General features: G+C 43.1%; 1 protein-coding gene across 1 annotated transcript in view; it reads right to left on the bottom strand.

The window, feature by feature from the left end:
- Window positions 1-7924: 7924 nt before the first annotated feature.
- Window positions 7925-17756, bottom strand: part of bahcc1a (BAH domain and coiled-coil containing 1a) — a gene marked incomplete at its 5' end in the record, with an annotated part of 60666 nt that continues 50834 nt past the window's right edge. The window contains 11 exon segments of the mRNA XM_083976764.1: window positions 7925-10055; window positions 10155-10391; window positions 10539-11794; window positions 12525-12686; window positions 12781-12903; window positions 13018-13126; window positions 15347-15422; window positions 15924-16038; window positions 16139-16268; window positions 16687-16767; window positions 17419-17702. Of these exon segments, the coding sequence (XP_083832890.1) occupies window positions 9846-10055; window positions 10155-10391; window positions 10539-11794; window positions 12525-12686; window positions 12781-12903; window positions 13018-13126; window positions 15347-15422; window positions 15924-16038; window positions 16139-16268; window positions 16687-16767; window positions 17419-17702 (2783 nt within the window). The 3' untranslated portion in view covers window positions 7925-9845.

The raw sequence follows: 17756 nt of genomic DNA, 5'->3' as shown, positions 1-17756 counted from the left end.
CTCGACCACAGGCTACGTAGCTTCTTCCACCGCTTTGGTCAGGTAAATTGTGTGGAAATCGATAGCAGGACTAGCTATAGCTGGACTACTGTCAGTCTGGACAGAAGTTTGCACTCAGGAGGCCTGTCTCCATGGAGACACAAACAGGGCATGAGACTGCCTCAGGTGAATTCTCTGTGTGCCTCCGCTAGCTGAATTGGTCCATTTAGGTTTCATTTTCTTTCTTGTCTATATCTTTCTTTTTCTCTTTTTCTTTCACTTTCTCCCCTACTGTTCAGCAGCAGGGCCCGAGCCTGACTTTTCTATCTCTCTCTTTCATTCACTCACTCTCCCTTTCTCTCCCACTGACAGGTAGCAAGGCTAAAATTCAAGAGAAGATATAAGGTGAAATTGGGTCTCTATACATAACAACTGTCACGGGCCATTCAGGGGGATGAGAGCTGATTTGCCTCTGCCAAGGTTGCAGAGATGTTTGTCAGTTGATCTCATAGCACGGCCCCGTGCATGCTGTGCTCTTCCCTCTCCTCTCCCTGACACAATTTCTTTTTCTTCTTCCCCTTCCTCACTCGCACATCCAGCGTTTTTCAGCATCTCGCATCTTCATTAAACAGACTGTATATGGCTGTGCCTCTGTTTGCTGCATCACAAGGTACATTAAGTGCTTTGAGTTTGTTTCGAATTTAGCACACCAACCCCAATGGATTTGTTTGAAGAAAATGCGAGATGTCTCCAAAATGTCTGATCAAAGCCTGGCTTAGTTGCCCAGGGGCTTCAACTCATGTTGATAAGATGTCCAAGTGCCAGTCATGGAGCTTATGACTGCCTAGTATCTAAGCAGATTGTATATTTTTAAAAGTGCTAGATATAAACGAGGAGGAGAGGAGAGCAGAGCCATCCAGTGAAGGACATGGATGTGTTTAAGGGCTCTGGAAACCAGGACTGGGGGCCTGGCAGCTGGGCAGAATTCTTTTATATCCTGCTATGACTGGCACTTTTATACACACACAGAGGCATGCATGCATGAGTTCTTACTCTCTCCCTCCCTCATGCTCTCTCTCACTCTCTCTTTTACGTTTCTCTCTTTAATAGGCTCACTCACCACTCATGCCATTATGCACGCTGATATCCCTTTTCATCGTTCATGAGGCTACTACAGAGCTAGATATCTTAGTGTGTCTGTGTGCGAATGCCTGTGTGTGTGTGTGGCAGCTTAAACTGTTACCCATTGTATCAGTTGCTTCAACCACCTGCATCCCAGGAGATTTTCTTATCTCTGTCCTTTTAGAACTTTTTTCTCAATTTTTCTATTAGGCAGCTTTAGAAGAAGACACATTAGGTCACCCGTTAATCAAATGATTCTTTTTTTCAAGGTATTTTTTTGGCTGCCGGGTTCTTTTCCTGCACAAATATTGAAACTCAGCTGTTTCACCAGCAAAAAGCGAAAGGTCAGATGCATGGAGGTGGGGGGAGGGGTGATGGAGGTGATTGTTTTAGCAGTCATTTTCCTCTTATCAAAAACATGAAACCAAAAAAAAAAAAAGTCATTGTAGGGAAAGTGAGCTCTTTAATCAGTGGTGTGCAGGCCTGTGTGAAACATGGATGATGTTGCTGATGGATTTGGCACCATATACTGTTACCATAGCAGCATGAAGTGGATGTTTTGTTATTCATATCACAGGTTGACTCCTCTGTAAAATTTTAGCTGCCATTGTGTAGCTGGAATTGTTAACCACTTGAAATTTGAGAGTCACTCTTATTTCTCTCATATGAGACACCTGTAATCACAGGTGAACACAAACATGAAAGAGTGCGAAAATACACATGCACACACACACACACACACACTGATGCCATTTCACATATTAGCACTTGTATGCGCACGAAGGGACATATAGACCCAGACAGGCCCATATTCCACTGGCCCTAGGCAGTAGCTATTGTATTGTGATAAATGGAGTGTCTCCTGTCCCCGTAGCCACAGGGCCCTGCAGCGGTCCGCTGGGAGCCTGGGATGCTTGGTGGCCTTTCTCTCAGGTTTCCTGTCTCCTGACTCAGCAGCAGCTGTGCACACCAGCAGGAAAAAGAACATGGGAAGGGTAAAAATAATTCTCTGGAGATTCATGGTATAGTATGACCTCAAGACAGTCACTCAGTTAGAGAATAGTCTCACTTTTACCTGACAGTAGGCCATTCATAGCTTTTTTTTGGAGGAAGGATCATCATGCTCTGTGAGTTAATGGGCCCTATGGAGGATGGCATGTATGAGCAGGATGTGGTACTTATGGAAAATGTGCTGAAGTGATGAAAATGCAGTATGTTTTTGGAATGGCATACTATAAAAGCTCTTTTATTGTGAAGATATTTGCACCAACCAATTTAGTCTAGATCATCTGGATATGATTGCATCTTGTTCAAATCACCACAGAACTGCATCCCATACGGAGGCACTTAATCAAACGCGGAACTTGGCAAATTTGTCTTGTGGTTCAAAGACAATCTCTGACAGTTGCCCTGACTGACTCCATGCCCAGAAGCCACTCTGGCATTTAAGGAGACTGAGCTTTATGGCAACAATGGCAGGCGTGCCAGAGGAGCCAGGCAGTCATCGCAGTAGTGACCGTGGTGGGCTGTCAGAGAGAGCTGTGTGGCAGCGCAGTGTGGTTGAGGCGCCTGCTCTCTCCATAATGGAACAGCTGTTTGGAGCGCGGTGCGCCAGGGTGCTGGGGCGCAGAGTAAATAGAAGAGAAGAGCAATGTAAACAGAGATGGGATGGCGGGAGCTGCTTCCCTGCTACCATGAGAGGGGGTAAACACCCTGGAGAACTAGATGGAGGGGTTGTCAACACAAGAATGCACAAACACCACAACACAGAAAGATGTGGAGAGGAAAGGGGGGGTTGTTTTGTGAAAGAACAACACAATAATACACCACACCAGCCTTTAGTTCCAGTACAATACCTGACCTGTATATTTTTTTTATTTTGATGGCATGAATAATTACAGGAGTTGAGATAAGAATCATGTGTTCGGCCCTGGAGAACAATCTGAGTGACTCACATATGAAAACACAATACCGGTCTATGGTTTAATTATCAACCACATGCCTTAATTTGATTTGATTTTGTGTGCAGCTAATTTATTGAGTTCACAGCTGATCTCCCTCCAAAGAGAGGGCCAGTGGCCTTTCCTTATTATTTATGAGATACAGAGGCTTCCCAGCTGTCCACCACTTACAAATGGGATAGTATGAGAAGGCACCTTACCTCTTTTATTACAGGCTGTAACTTTTCCTGCTTTTGTTGGGTCAGTAGAGTGCTGTGGACAGTCAGAGAACATCTGTGGCTGTTGGCAGAGTGTCCTTTTCATAGCACAGCAGAAGGGACACAGGAGGACATCTGTACATGTCAGTTCAACTAAACTCTCCGACTTGTGTTGATGTTGAATTAAGAAACGATAACCAGCTCCTCAGAGTGTGCAGATGGGCACAGCTGATGACTGAACTTCCCCAGTCGTCTTTCTCTTTTATCACAGCTGGGTCATGTGAACAGAATTGAGGCTAAGAAAGATTTGATCTTTTGGATTCAGAGACCCATTTACAAAACTGCATCCACCCCCTGATTATGCAGTATTCTGTAATTGCTGCCAAGCTGGATAAATGTGCCGAGAGTGAGCGGTTTAGGACAGATACATATCTGAGGTAGTTTAAGACCATGTGGCTATTAAATCCCCCTTTTCCTCCAAACCTAAACTCTCATGGGGAAATTAGCCCTGTGCATACCACCCTCCTTAAGCTGTGTGCTCATGCTGATTTCTCTTTTCTGGACCTATACCTCTCACTTCTTTGTTTTCCTTGTTCGTTCATTTAGAGACACCACTGCTGAATCACATGACAGAGGGAAATACATGGAAACGTGTCAGAGAAGGGATGATTTTTGGATAAAAGAGGATGTGGCACTCTTTAACCTACAAATAAAATGTGGGAAGAGACTAATAATGAGTCATGCATTTGTTATTTTGTCAGCGCTGTGTAAACAGGGTGGCAACATCAGAGTTTTTGAGCAACATATGTAGCGAGGAGCAACAGTAATCCCATGTAATACTGTGAAAAGCTCTTTTTGCATAGCTGATACAGAATCTTTACAATCCACTAATAATGAGCAACAGAGAAATGGATTAGGGATGGCATGGCTGGATCTGGGCCACGGTAAGCAACACACAGCGCAGTTAGTTGAGTGTGGGTTGGCATATGTGCCCAGCATTAGTCCAGGATATCCTTATGTGGAAGTGTAGGTATTTGAAAACAGCAGGTGGTTCAGCATCCAATGCACCTCTGGAAGCTGTCCATTATGCATGCTGGAAACGCACTCACACTTTGAGCTTTTGAGCAGAAATCTGTCCCTAAACGAAATGATGGGGTCTTGTTTACCACTGAATACTGTTAAAACTTTCCTATAATTTTCTCTTTTTTTCTTTTTTTTGCATTTTTACTTTTTTGTAATGTATGCTACACTACCACATTTCTCTCATTTGCAAGTCCCACTCTTCTATGTTTGTACAAATCCAAATGTAGACATCAAAGACCCTCTATGTTTTTCACACTGATGCTGCACTTTTTTTTTGCTTCACTCCATAGAGGAATTGCTTGAAAGCTTATGTGTTACTCTAGCATTCAGTATGGATGAGGTTATTTTACAGTGGCTGTAACTGTTTCATAATTAATATGCCAGAGAAAAAGAAGAAAAAGAATGATTAGGGCTTTAGTGTTCTTTAAGAAGAAGAAGCAGTCAACATCTGAGTGATCTGTTTGTCCTGCTCTCTTCTCCCAGCACCTTGTTAAGACCCGAGACCTCACCTCAACCCCACTGCTACAGAGACACACACATACACACACAGACCTGGAGACACACCAGGCTGCCTGTCCCCTGTTCAACCCCCTCATAGTCAGAGGCCAGACAGGGTCAAGCAGAGGGCGAGACATTTATGAGGTGTAGATATTTGTGCAGCAAAGCATTCCTCCTGTTGACACTGAGCAACACAGTCTAGATGCTGAGAGAGCTGAACCAGACAGGGTTAGGCTGACAGACCGGTCTGTCGAGTGAGAGGCAGAAGAATCCAGGCTGCAGACTTTAAAATGTGGTCTGAAGAAGAAGAAGAGTAAACAACTCTGCTGCATTTACTTCTTTTAGTGACCCTATCTTTCCCATAGATACGGCCATGTTTGTTTGGCTGTGTGTAATTTGTCAAAAATATCTTAAGTACAACCTAAATTGTCCTTATTAGATCCCTGATGGATGTTATCTTGACTGTGTATCTCTAAGCACAGAGGGGTAATGAAGCAAAACCCTCTCAAAACATAATAACCTAAACACCCCCACACACTCACTCTACACCCTGTCCTCAGCTCTTCAGTGGGGAGGAGAGCCCCTCCTAGCCCGATGTTGCTGATACAGGAAGGGCCCCAGCTCGGACACGGGGCAGTGGTCATAGTCAACACAAAAGGTTGTGGTGGTAAACAGCACTGTTTGTGTTCACTGGGCTGCTGTTGGAAATGACTGATGTGCCCATTAGCCCCTGTCTGGGCATTAGGGGGAGGGGTGGCAGAGCCCGGGCTCCGTGCAGGACAAAAAGACCCCTGGGCTTGCAGAGAAAGGTCACTGACCCATATTGTGACTCCTTCAGGCCTAGCCAGTGGTTATTTCGCCGACTCAGGTTGCAGAGATTGTCTTTGTCTAAGCTGATGAGCACGTATGCAAATGGACAGATGCTGTAGGATATTAGTGGCGTGGTGGGATAGAGGAATATACCTGCCGCTCCAGGCGCTGAGTGAAAAAGCCATGCATTGCTGCTGCCATTTTGTGCACGACTAGAAATTCACGATCTGCACCGAGTGAGAATTAGAAAATGCTTTGTGTTCCAGTAGAGAGCGCTCTCCTTTATAATCTTCATTCAGAGATATGAAAATGTGTACAGAGATCCCTTAATTAAAAACCCAAACATTGAATTTGAATAAAATCTTACACCTTTTAATGATATTTATTCATTATAACTATAAAAATAAACCTCAGATGTATTAATTAGGAACTGCAACACAAATACAGAAATTACGCATTTATGAATCTTTAAACCATTACCACACTAAATGGTGGCAATGGATTGGTTCAGTACTTTAGTTTTAGCAAGAACCAGTTCATCTTAAAAGAAAACAGGAAAATTCACTTTATCATGATTCACCAAAATTCACATCTCTCTCTGAATTAGTCAACGTCATATTTACAGAGCTTGACAGTTAAACCCAGCAGGCTTTATATGATGCTGTGACAGATCTGTCTCTGTTTACTAAAGAACTCAAAGCTCACATAAACTTAGTTCAGCCAGAGACACTTACATCAAAGGATTTATCGCAACAAATAAAAGAATTTGGCAGAGAAAGGGCGTTGTGCTTCATGGTGCTTTACAAATGAATCCAAGTAGCCTCAAAATTCTAAGGAGAGCAGGTTAAAACTCCCTTAGGGGTATAAATAAAAGAGCCCAGGGCGCACATATAAATGAGATATGCAATGTACGTAATGCACCACCAGGCAAGAGCTACTATTACAATGTCTAGTAATGAGAAAGAAGAACAGGTGGAGGCTTGGAGATGGTTAAGGGAGCAAGAGTGTGAGCTTGTCGTATAGACTCATTGTGATACTTATCAATTGATGACTTGCTCCACTTGTGTTCATTGATAAACTTCCCAATTTTATTTTCAACAAACCCTATGTATGAGTAAAAGGTTCCTATGCGTATAAACTGAGCCAGTCTTCTTTGGCATCAATTTTGCATCTGTTTTTCCAGTTAGGATGACAAAATACAATTTATTCTGTCTGTCAAAGGTAACATCTTAATAGTCACATTACATGATGAATCTGTCTGTTCTGCACTCTGAGGGAATCCTCTAAATTGTATCACCCTGTTCGTTTTGGTTTATTTATAACAAGGAGTGTGTTGCTAATGTTAACTCTACCACATTCGATATCACACACATGCGCATATACACACACACACCATAATTGGTGAATGTAATGTTCTACTGCTTGTAAGATTTGTTATATCCATGTTTAAAGCAGATATCAGCTTCACGGCCGTTTCGGCTAATGCTGCGTTCAAGGCAGGCTTTTGAAACCGTAAGTTACAGCTTCAAGTCACAACTACGACTTGGTAGCGTTCCAGGTAACCCGTAGCTCGTGTTTTTACCATCCTGTTGTCTGTGAAAGTTCCCTATAACGGCCACTCGTAACTTCCGACCCATGAACTCGTACCAGATCGAACTGGTATGACTTCACAGGAAGGAAAAACACAAAGTACGAGTTTCTTTGAACGCACCATGAGTTAGCAGCCCCCGCCCTTGTCAGGCATCAATTGGTCCTCGTGCTACGTCACCACATTCACGCGCATCCCTTGGCTGCACACACAGCCCTTCATGCCGTTCTCTCTCCTCATTGGATAACACTTGTATCCCACAAGGAAAATTTTCTCCTCGGGTTACAGCAGAGCAGAGTGACGGAGAGACTCGTGTTTAGGCTGAAATACTTCATGTAAGTGATTGCTGACGGAAAATAGGACTATTTAGGACTTATATTAACAAAAACATTCCACTGATATCTGCTTTAAAGCAGAGCAAAGTAATTGTTTTCACAATCTGGTAAAGCTGGTGAAGTTTCACAAATAGCTGAAGTAGGTGCAGGAATGCTGGGTTTAACATAAATGTGATGCAGGGAAATGGCAGATGCAGTAAGATGAAGGGGACGGAGGCAAAATAACAGAATTAATTCACAGAGGTTTGTGGATGAGAAGAATCCAGTGTTGCTTTATTTCTTTTCACTAGATGGCCTCTACAAGACCAGTTTTATTTAAGAAATGCAAATGCGACATCACACCAAGAAAAACAATGTCACATTCTCATAAAGCGCTCTTGGCATGAACAAACAGCAACATTGACAATAAATAAAATGTTGGCGAACAAAATAAAACTTTGTGAACAAAGAATACTCAGGATTGCATAAACAAAACAAAAAAAAACAGACAAAAAATGTACTTGGCACAAATTAAATAAACTTAAGTAATTTTCAGATTGAGCGAACCTACTCTATGTCCATTGCTTTGTGAATCTGATTGTCCTTCACAGTTAGCATTGAGTATGTGCGTGTACTGTACAAAATAGACACAGATGGCTGATGAAACTAAAATAGACTAATTCCAACAAATTGTCAGCACTCAACATCTTACTTTGTCAGTACCTTGACCTTCATAGTCACACTCCCAGGTGGCCTTTTGCTGCATTTTTTTGTACTAAACAAAACTGCAGGTACATGTGCAAGAAACCATTGTCACAATGCAAAGCCAATACATATGCAAGTATATGCAAGGACAAGTATTCTTAATTACCAGTGATTTCTGATTTGAGTTCAATACAGGTGCTTGACATTATGTTAAATTTAAATAAAGGAAATAAATGTATTAAAGACACTTTGGTATTTTGTAAGTAATAATGCGTTAAACTATGCATCCACAAGAGCAATGCACATTTAACACATTTTCATTAAAAGACCCAGTCTTGTTTCTAAATTGATTTGTGTGGACATGATTATAGTGATGCCAGGACACTCATCACACACAAATATTGTGTCATAACGGTATACTCATATTCATTACTCTTCATTTCATCAATCATTTGTGACCCGTGATTGCAGTCCAGTGGGATCTGCCTTGTGATGATGACCAACATGAGAGGTACATAAATAAAAAGTTTTTTTCTGTTTGTTTTCTTCTCTTTTTTTTAAATAGGATAACAAAAATGCAAAGTAACAGAACACTTTTACCAAAAGCCACTTGACCTATTTTTAAACAGGATGACCCCTCTCTTTCAGAAAGTTAGTCTTATCCTGTTGTAGACTAAATCCCTCTGTCTTTGTCTGTGCTCTGTCTGTCTCTGTCTGTCTCAGCAGGGCATATGCAGTGCAACACTAACATCTCCAATCTTGACTTCCCAAAGCAAAGGAAAAACAAGGTAATGTTTTCTACACCCATATAAAAATAAATCAATCGCAAACATGGAAAGATACATCTCATATATATACAATAAACTCCTATATAAAATAGCTTTTATGTACATATAGACAACAGACAACAATACAATAATTGAACTGTACAATGTACACCTGAACAGTTAAGACAGGCGAGAGGTACTGAAGTGTATGGCTTGATTGGGAAATTTTCAAAATATTTACAGACATCAACTTTACATCCTTTACATGTTTTCAACTTCCCTGGAATGAAGAGGTTTAGGGGGAGCCCCTTGCCTCATTTTTGTTTCCATTCCCTCAGGTAAGGCTACCTTTAAAGAATTGGTCCTCTGAGGCTTCTCAGCCTCATGTTATTTTGCACAGTCCAATGCAATCTCAGCTCTCCTTTGGTGACATATGATAGGAGCTGGATGCACTAGTCCTAGAAACCAGTTATGAGGCTGTCAATCACATGGGATCTATTAAAAAGAGATTAGCTTGACAATTGAAATGCCACTTATTGGATTCTGTGATGCCCAGGAAGACCCAGACTTTATACTATTCTTCTTCAAAGAATAAACCAGTTATGGACATCCCCTTCACTTCTAATAAGGTTAGATGCCAATTGGACTCCAGTGTGTAACCTCAGACAGCCCTGCTTTGGTGCTGACCTTTAGTCCATGGGTCCTTGAGGCATACCCAAGGAACACTTGCCGTCTTCCAAAGCTGGACTGTCTTGTAGGTAAAGTCATGGACTTTTTTTTCTTTCTCCAGAGAAGTCTTTCAGTAGTGTCCTCATGGAGGCTCAGCACATGATGGAAACCCCTTCAGCAGTAACCAACTGACCAGTGGTGGGGTCATACGTCCCAGCCAGGTAGTAGAGGTCTGAGGAGGTACTGTTTGGCTTCTGAATGCGAGTCAGACACTCATACTCCTCCCTGCTTACCACCTGGCACTTATGAGAGATTGTCTGGACATCATTCTCATCCTCATGACACGACTGGTACAGGGCATGCTGGGTAGGGGACAGAAAGGGTTAGTTGCACCGTTAAAATTAACAGGAGTCTTATTTCAGGAGTTCCTCCATATAATTGTAATCTCCATCACAGCTTACCTTGCCATCTCGATGCCTCTTGCCAAGCTTGGTCTCTTCAGGGTGGTAGAACCACTTGATTTTGACAACCATACTGGAAGTCCAGGATTCCCAGAAGTTCTCAATCCGACCAATATACGGTAGATTTGGTCGCCCAGCAGAGAGAAAGACAGCACAATCTCCCACTCTCACTGTGTCTCTGCCTCGTACAATGGCCTTATAGAAAAGCTTCTTGGCCTTTCCCTTTAGACCTCGCCTCTGTGGAAAATCGGACACTTAAACAAATCCCCTTCGACAATGATGGTGATTTTTATCTTATGTGTTCACTAAACTGACACTTTTCAAGATGGATACGTTTTTGCTACATTGATGGTATAGAATAGAAATGGGGTTAGCTGTTCTTACCTGTGTTGGGTTTCCTGACCATCTCCACATTTGTCGTCCTGCTAGGAATGCCGACATCTTGGGCCTTGGAATAAACGAGGTGTCATCTGGAAGCATCCGAGGTTTCTTTATGAATTCCTTGGGTTTAGAGGTGGTGCTGGTACATTCTTTCCTCTTCAAAGACTTGCTGTTGGACATCTGGTCAGTGGTGCCTCCTTTGGCATTGGAAACAGCGACAGCTTTGGCCACGAAGGAGTGCTGATGCGGCCTTGAAGAAGTGGAGGGTTTAGATGGTTGTAGGAGCCCCCGGTGGGAAGACAGACAACTCTGTAGCATTAGTGTAGAACTGTCTTCATCCTCTGAACTATAGGATGAATCATTGTCCGAGGAGCACAAACTGGAACTGGAGATAGACCCTGAAGAGGAGGAGCTGGACGAACCAGAAGAGGATGAGGAGACAGAGAGACGAGAGAGGAAACGGCCAGCCGTCCTAAGTCCACCCGAGGCTGCAGCCAGTGCAGCCCTCCTCCTCTCTTCCTCTTCTTCTTCCTCTTCTTCATCATCCAGATCAGAGTAGGAGCTGTGGCACTCTCTGTGAGAACTGAAGCCTAAGTCACCATATTCTCCCAGACGTAGAGATGTAGAGGGCTTTCTTTGAGGCGTGGTTCCTTTCAGGAGGAGTTCGACCCTGGAGGCACCACCCTTTTTGTTGTCTTTAACCAGCAGGACTGGGTGGGAGTAGGCCTCTGTCCTGGGCATACCACTCATATTGGTGGATCCACCTCGCAACAGCAGAGCCTTGCTGTTCTTTGTCTTGGGGGAGGTCACTCCTTCATGATCTAACTTGACCAAAAACTCTTGTCCAGACTTCCTGCTCTTTGGCATAACCAGCTCATCTTGCCTGCGCTTCTGGCCATACAGCCCACTTCTGGAGCCCAGAGATAAACTTGGACCTGGCCCTGTAGACTGAGTGCAGAAGGAGGAGTAGCCATTTGCAATGCTGCTGAAGGAGTCCACCTCAAAGGAGCTGCTGCTAAAGAGGCCCTTTGCTGGAATAGAGGCCAGTGGCTGGGTTTGAAGCGAAGGGAATATATCATCATCCTTCGCTCTCAAGACCTTCCTGGGTGCTCCATTGAGCTGAAACAGATTGTCGGACGTCCTCTTCCTGGTGTTGGCCAATGAGGGCCAGCCCAGGAAAAGTGAAGGATTTTTATTGGCATTCTCAGCCGCCTGCTGCTGCTGCTGCTTTTGTTTTTTCCCAGATCCTTTTGGTCTCCCTAGAATGAAGTAAACATATGTAATATGTTTTAGCAAAAAATGCAAAATAATTACACATGACTGTGTTTCACTTCTACATACTGTATAGTGACTGGTTCAATCAGTACACCTGCTCAGTCCCGTTGTTGTAAATCTACTGCTACCCAGTTTATGTTAACACTGTGTCAAAGATGTATTGATTTAACTCTAAGTAATTTTTTCACACACACACATACACACACAAACACCCTCACTTCCCCACCAGCCTCAATTTACTGTATATGGACAGTGTAGCCACAAAATTAGAAATACCACAAATATGTCCAAAACAACACTAAAAATAACTAAGCACAACCACAAAATCACCAGAGTTGAAATTAACGCCTCTCTGACAGAGTGTGAACAAAAACGAACCATTATAAACCTCACAAAGATCTTATCTTTTGCAAGGCTATTGTGTTGAATTGCATATCTGAGTAGTGTACAAACACACTGAAATCTTTTTTGAATTCCAGTCAAAATCCCACAATTTTCATGGTACATTGAACTGGGAAGTTTAGACAAGATGTTTGGAATATTTCCATGAGCTGTAATGGTGCAGCTATAAAAACACATTTGCACATTTCACTCACTGTAAGTATTATACACTAAAACTTGAATTATTTTTGGAACACAAAGATAATTGATAATGATGATGTTTTTACAGCCTCAGGGTAATTTATGGTGAAACTAAGAAGTGTTAATTCTTACCAGGTCTTCTTTTGTGAACAGTTAGGGTTTGACTGTTTATTACAGTGTTAGTAGTGTTGAGTATGTGCGAAGGTCTGTCACTGATGGGGGCCTGCTCCAGAGTGGAGCTTCTTTTGGCTGTCGTCCCGCTGGGTACATGCAGGGGAGGAGATGGCTCCCCACCTAAAGAAGGGGAAGGATTAGAAAATTATTAGCATTTAGTTACAGGTTGACAATACACCACAACATGAAATTCTCAGTTACAAAGAGAGTAAACACCCACAGTGAATCTGGTATCCTGGAGGCAGGAGGCGGATGTTGGGGAGAGAAATCTTCCCTCGGTCTCCATCATCAAACTCCACCATCACCCCTCCCTGCTTTCCCTCATCAGATGACCCACCTGCAAGAGACAAAACTACTTTTCTTCACACATGCATGTGTATGCAGTTGAATCTAAAGTTGAAGATACAGAGGATGCACAGGATCCTTACACAGGATGGAAAAAAAGTCTCACCTCTGCGAACATAACCAGGATATAAGCAGCGCGAGCGTTCGCTCCAGTAAGCACACACCCTGGTTCCTTCACTGAGCATAGCCTCTGACTCCGGACGAACATCCAGGACCTGAAAGCCAGACCAAAATATAATTAAGATTCATTACAGGTTGCACAGAAGCACACGCAGACAGACATACATGCATTCGCACACACACACATACACAGTGTGAGAGCAACGGAGCATTGTGCATGGGCAGCCACTGTGCCACGTTTCCAAGCGGCACTTATCTCATGCCAATGTGCCAGTCAGGGCTGAAAAGAACGGAAGCCATGATGCAGTAAATCCTGACTTGCTGAGTAATACTAAAGAGGGCCTGAATAGAGGGCTTGTGATTGCAGGTTGCGTGATCTTCCCTCCAACAATGCAGGCAGCCCCAGCATCCGCCACTCAGTGGGGGCTCTTTCAGGTTGCTTTCATTTACTGTTGCCATGGCGAGGGACCCTTTGACTGATGAGGTGTGGATGTGGGGGGGGAGTGAGTGTGTGCATGGGGTAGGGAGAAGGAGCTCAGTGAAAACAGGAGCATTGGTGTTGGAGTCACACGAATGGCTTTTGAAGTAATTTAAAGACAAGGAAAGTGGAAGTATGGCGTAATTAGAAGCAGCTGCTATCTGATGAGTGTTTAGATAGGACTATGGTTGCCATAGATGCTCGGTGTAGATCTTCCAAGAGAGCAACAACACTGTGAAGGTTTTGTGGGGAACATTCATCATATAAGCAAGTTTACATAGATGAGAGAAGTGGGAGATAAGCAGTCAGATAAAAGAAGGTCTCGTGGAGAGTACGTGTGAAGGGGAGGCTCTACAACTGCAGAACAATAGGAGCCTGATGAATCCTAATCTTATCCAATCAGGAGATAGAAACAATAATAAGATGTTGAACATATTCTTGGGTTTATCACACCTAAACAAACAAGAAAAATAAAAGTAAGTCACAAGTAAGGAGTAAATTTGAATCCTATACACCTGTTGTGATAAACTATAAGTCTCAGTTAACTTTGACCAGAGGTTTTATTAGCTAGGGACATACGATTTCACACAATATTTACATGTGTGCCACAATCATTCAAAGAGAAGCAAATATCCTACAGAAGTGCATGCTGCATTTCAAAATGTCTAGTCTAAGATTTGTGTAGAGCTATAATAATTACGACTTTACTATTCATCAGTGTCAATGAAATATGTTCACAAAACCATGTTTGATAAGGTCCCAGTAGAGTTATCTCGCCCTATTGTTTGTGAGTGATGCTAGGGGCAGCCATGCCATTTAAACTCTGCTCTACTCCTCCGGGGTCGTCATCTTCGCACACTCCCATTGTGTGCAAACAACACGTCCTGTGCTCTGTTTGGCAACCCTGGATACTTATTTTCCACAGTTGGGAAAAGATGTGGGTAATGACGGCTTTGCGTTAAGTGACCCAGCTGCTGTTAGTGCGTATAGACCAGTATCCTCTCAGTAAGTAAAAAAAAAATGGGACAAAGGTCACCTACTGCAGTAAACACTAACACCACATTCTGGATGCAAAGCACATCAGGAAGCGCAGGTTACCTAAATGCAGATGAATACCAGCCAAGAATGTGCTGTGCTTTATGCAATGTATGATTATATCTCATTGAATAGATGATTTAGGTAAACTGTAATTGTATCTTTACATGAAACTGAGCGAGAATGACAAATCCAAATGATTTCGTGATCTAGGTAAAAACAAAAACTACACCGGATACTGTGCAAAAGAAAACGTCAAAGAGGTGAACCTTGTTTTTCTGAAATAAATATCCATATATCTTATTATAGCTTGACATCCCAATACATTTTGCATCACTCTAGGTCGTCATTAGCTATGCTTTCTCCAATCTGAGCCTTTAAACAACTTTATTACTTTGGGCAGTAGGAATGTAAAGTTCACGCCACCTCCCATTTAGACTCCAAAACATGAATGGATCCAGGTGTTAGTGGGATTATCCCACCCACCCACACACAGATCTGGGTTTAACAGACATTCAGACACTCATACACACAAACCTAAAGATCCTGCCTCCCATCTGTTCATATTCACTTAAGAGGTTTAGATGGCCTCAGTGACCCTAAGAGACAGTCAAAGGAGGTTGAAAGAGAGAAAGCAAAGAGACCGGCAGAACCGCAGAAAGGCTGGAGAGCAACGGAGAAAATGCAAAGAGGGTGAGAAGGATGTTCAAGAGAAATAGGAGTGTTGCGCGACTCAGATGACCAAACAAGTGATGGCTTTTCTTGTAACAAACAGTGTTTTGGAGCAGCAGGGTGAACTTACGGCTTCCTGTAGCAGTTGCTCCAGTGAATAGATTCTCGGGCGGTTTCCTCTTTCACCGTCGATGACAATGCTAAAGCTACAGAAAAATAAAAAAGCACAGCAGAGAGAGAGAAAAGGATGATGCTATTTTCAGATTCTTATATTATGCTTGCCTGGATCCCATGTCATATGTTACTCCCACTCTGCTGTTGTTATAGCATCTCTTTGCTGCATGAGCCAGTATTGACACTCAGTGCTGGGTATGAGATGATAGGATTTGTTATGTAAGGATGAAGGATGTGAAGAGAGATAAAAAAGAGGCCAAAATTGGTAATAGTCCTCTCATGTGAAATTAAATTCTCTCTGTTGTAAAGATACCAACCCCAGTAAATCTAGTTTGCATGATCATTTCTTTTATGATGAGTTGATGTCTACAAGGACATATTAGCCTCCAGGATAATTTATTAATTTGATTGCCTGTCAGTTCTAGCCATGTCTCTTCTACAACATAGACATGCCACTTTGCACATGTACACATTTCCTTATCTACACATGTACAGAAAAAAAACATCGCCTGAACCATCAAACATGTTCTTACATGTCTGGGAGCTCCAGAGTGTGGACCCTGGCAGCGTAGAGAAGCTCATCCTCCTTAGAGATCAGCACCTTGAGTCCATCAGTCAAGAGTTCTTTGGTCAGGACACAGTTAGGAACTATATGAGGAAAAGCAAATGTCACAATTAGTATTTCAACATCATTGAAAATATATGAAGCTTGACACACTGTTGCTAGACAGCCAGTGCTATCTCTTACTTTCAGGGCTTTTGTTGTTGTATGAACAGCTGCTGTCCTCTTCTTCCTCGGAGAAGCTGCTGCCATCCATCTGAAAGCCCTCGTCAGCCGCAAAGCTCTCCAGCAGCCGACTCACTGCTCGTCCCTTTGGCTGCAGAATACAGATAACAGAAGGGACAGACAAAAAAAAATTAATGTGAAGATAGAAAATGTGATAGAAGAAAGATGAAATTGTTTAGCATGCCAGTCAAAGTAGCGGTAAACCACAGGGGACTTCACAGTGCCTGTACCATGTCCTATCACCAGACATTTTACTCTAACATTTTTTCACTCTGTCACAGCAGAAGGTGTGAGCCTCCCTCCCCCCTCCCACTGCTTCTCTCCCATCCTCTCCTCCCCTAAGATTACTCAGCGGGAGGTTGGGCTATGTGCAATGTGCTAAGTACTTTTAATAGTTCTACAGTAATGGTCCTGGGGGTGAGAATTCTAGGACAGTAAGACATCACCAGAACGGATACTGTTTGGCGGAGGAGGTGGTTCATTAAAATCCAGTCTGACTGCTACTGTACCTGTTGGTCCTTGCTCCGTCGGCCCCTGCTGCTCTCCTCACTCTGTGAAGGTGGAGCCCCGACCGACCAGCAGCTTCTCCTCTGTGAAAGTGGACAAGATGAGTGGTGAGGAGTGGTGGGACACATCCAGGCAAGCAGTCTGGTTATGGTCCCGGCAAGTGCAAAGGGGGGGGTGAGGGTGGGTGGGTGCGAAGTTTATGCACACAAATGGTAATTTATGTGCATAATGGTGTGCACAATTTAAGTCCTTTGAGGGTACAAATGAGTTATTCAAGGGGACATGTTTCTAATTTGTGAGCACTATTAAATCAAGTATTTAATTCGCATTCACTAATTAAACTGTGGGTGTGATTTAAAATATGTGTGTACAAGTTATCAAAATGTTTTATCCCCCATACCTGCCAGGCTCTGCTCGAAATACAGACAATTTTTCATCGTCTAATAATTCTTTATCTCCCATCTTTTTACTGTCATGTGCATGTGCACGTGACAAACCCCACCAAGACCCTTTAGTGGCAAGTTTCATGCAAAGTGCCTGTTATTTATGGCTGCTTTTATGCTCAGGGAAGCTGTGATGGCACAAGACCATTCTTGAAATGTGGGTATATCGTGAGACTATATCATTTATTTTCATACTTTTTATATATATCTGTAATATCCTAATTGTGGAAAAAGTAAGCTTCATTGAAGTACAGTAAATCAAGATTTCTATTAAAATTAGTTTCTTCTCACCTTACTGATTGCGCCTCTCAACATTGTGCTCTTGCGAGTTGCCCTCTTTAGCCTCTCGCTCGTAGTAGGGAAGGTGGCCAGACCCATGCTCCTGCGGTAGCGGTTGCCTCTGGTCCCGAGGCCGCCCCACCGAGGCTCCTTAGCTCTAGGCCCACATGGCCTCCTGACCCCCTCAGGCCGGTGGTCTTCGCGGTGGTTTTTGACTGCAGTGGTCAGACCCATCCTGCAGGGGGGCTTCTTCCTTACTTTGACCTCCCCCTCTGCTCCAGACAGACTCTGGGAGCCTGCGCGGTTCAATTAGAGAAACAGACTCAGACTAACAAGCCAGAAAAGAGAAA

The sequence above is a fragment of the Trachurus trachurus genome (assembly GCF_905171665.1).
Source record: "Trachurus trachurus genome assembly, chromosome: 8".
Classification (NCBI taxonomy): domain Eukaryota; kingdom Metazoa; phylum Chordata; class Actinopteri; order Carangiformes; family Carangidae; genus Trachurus; species Trachurus trachurus.
This window is presented reverse-complemented; position numbering and strand designations above follow the sequence as displayed.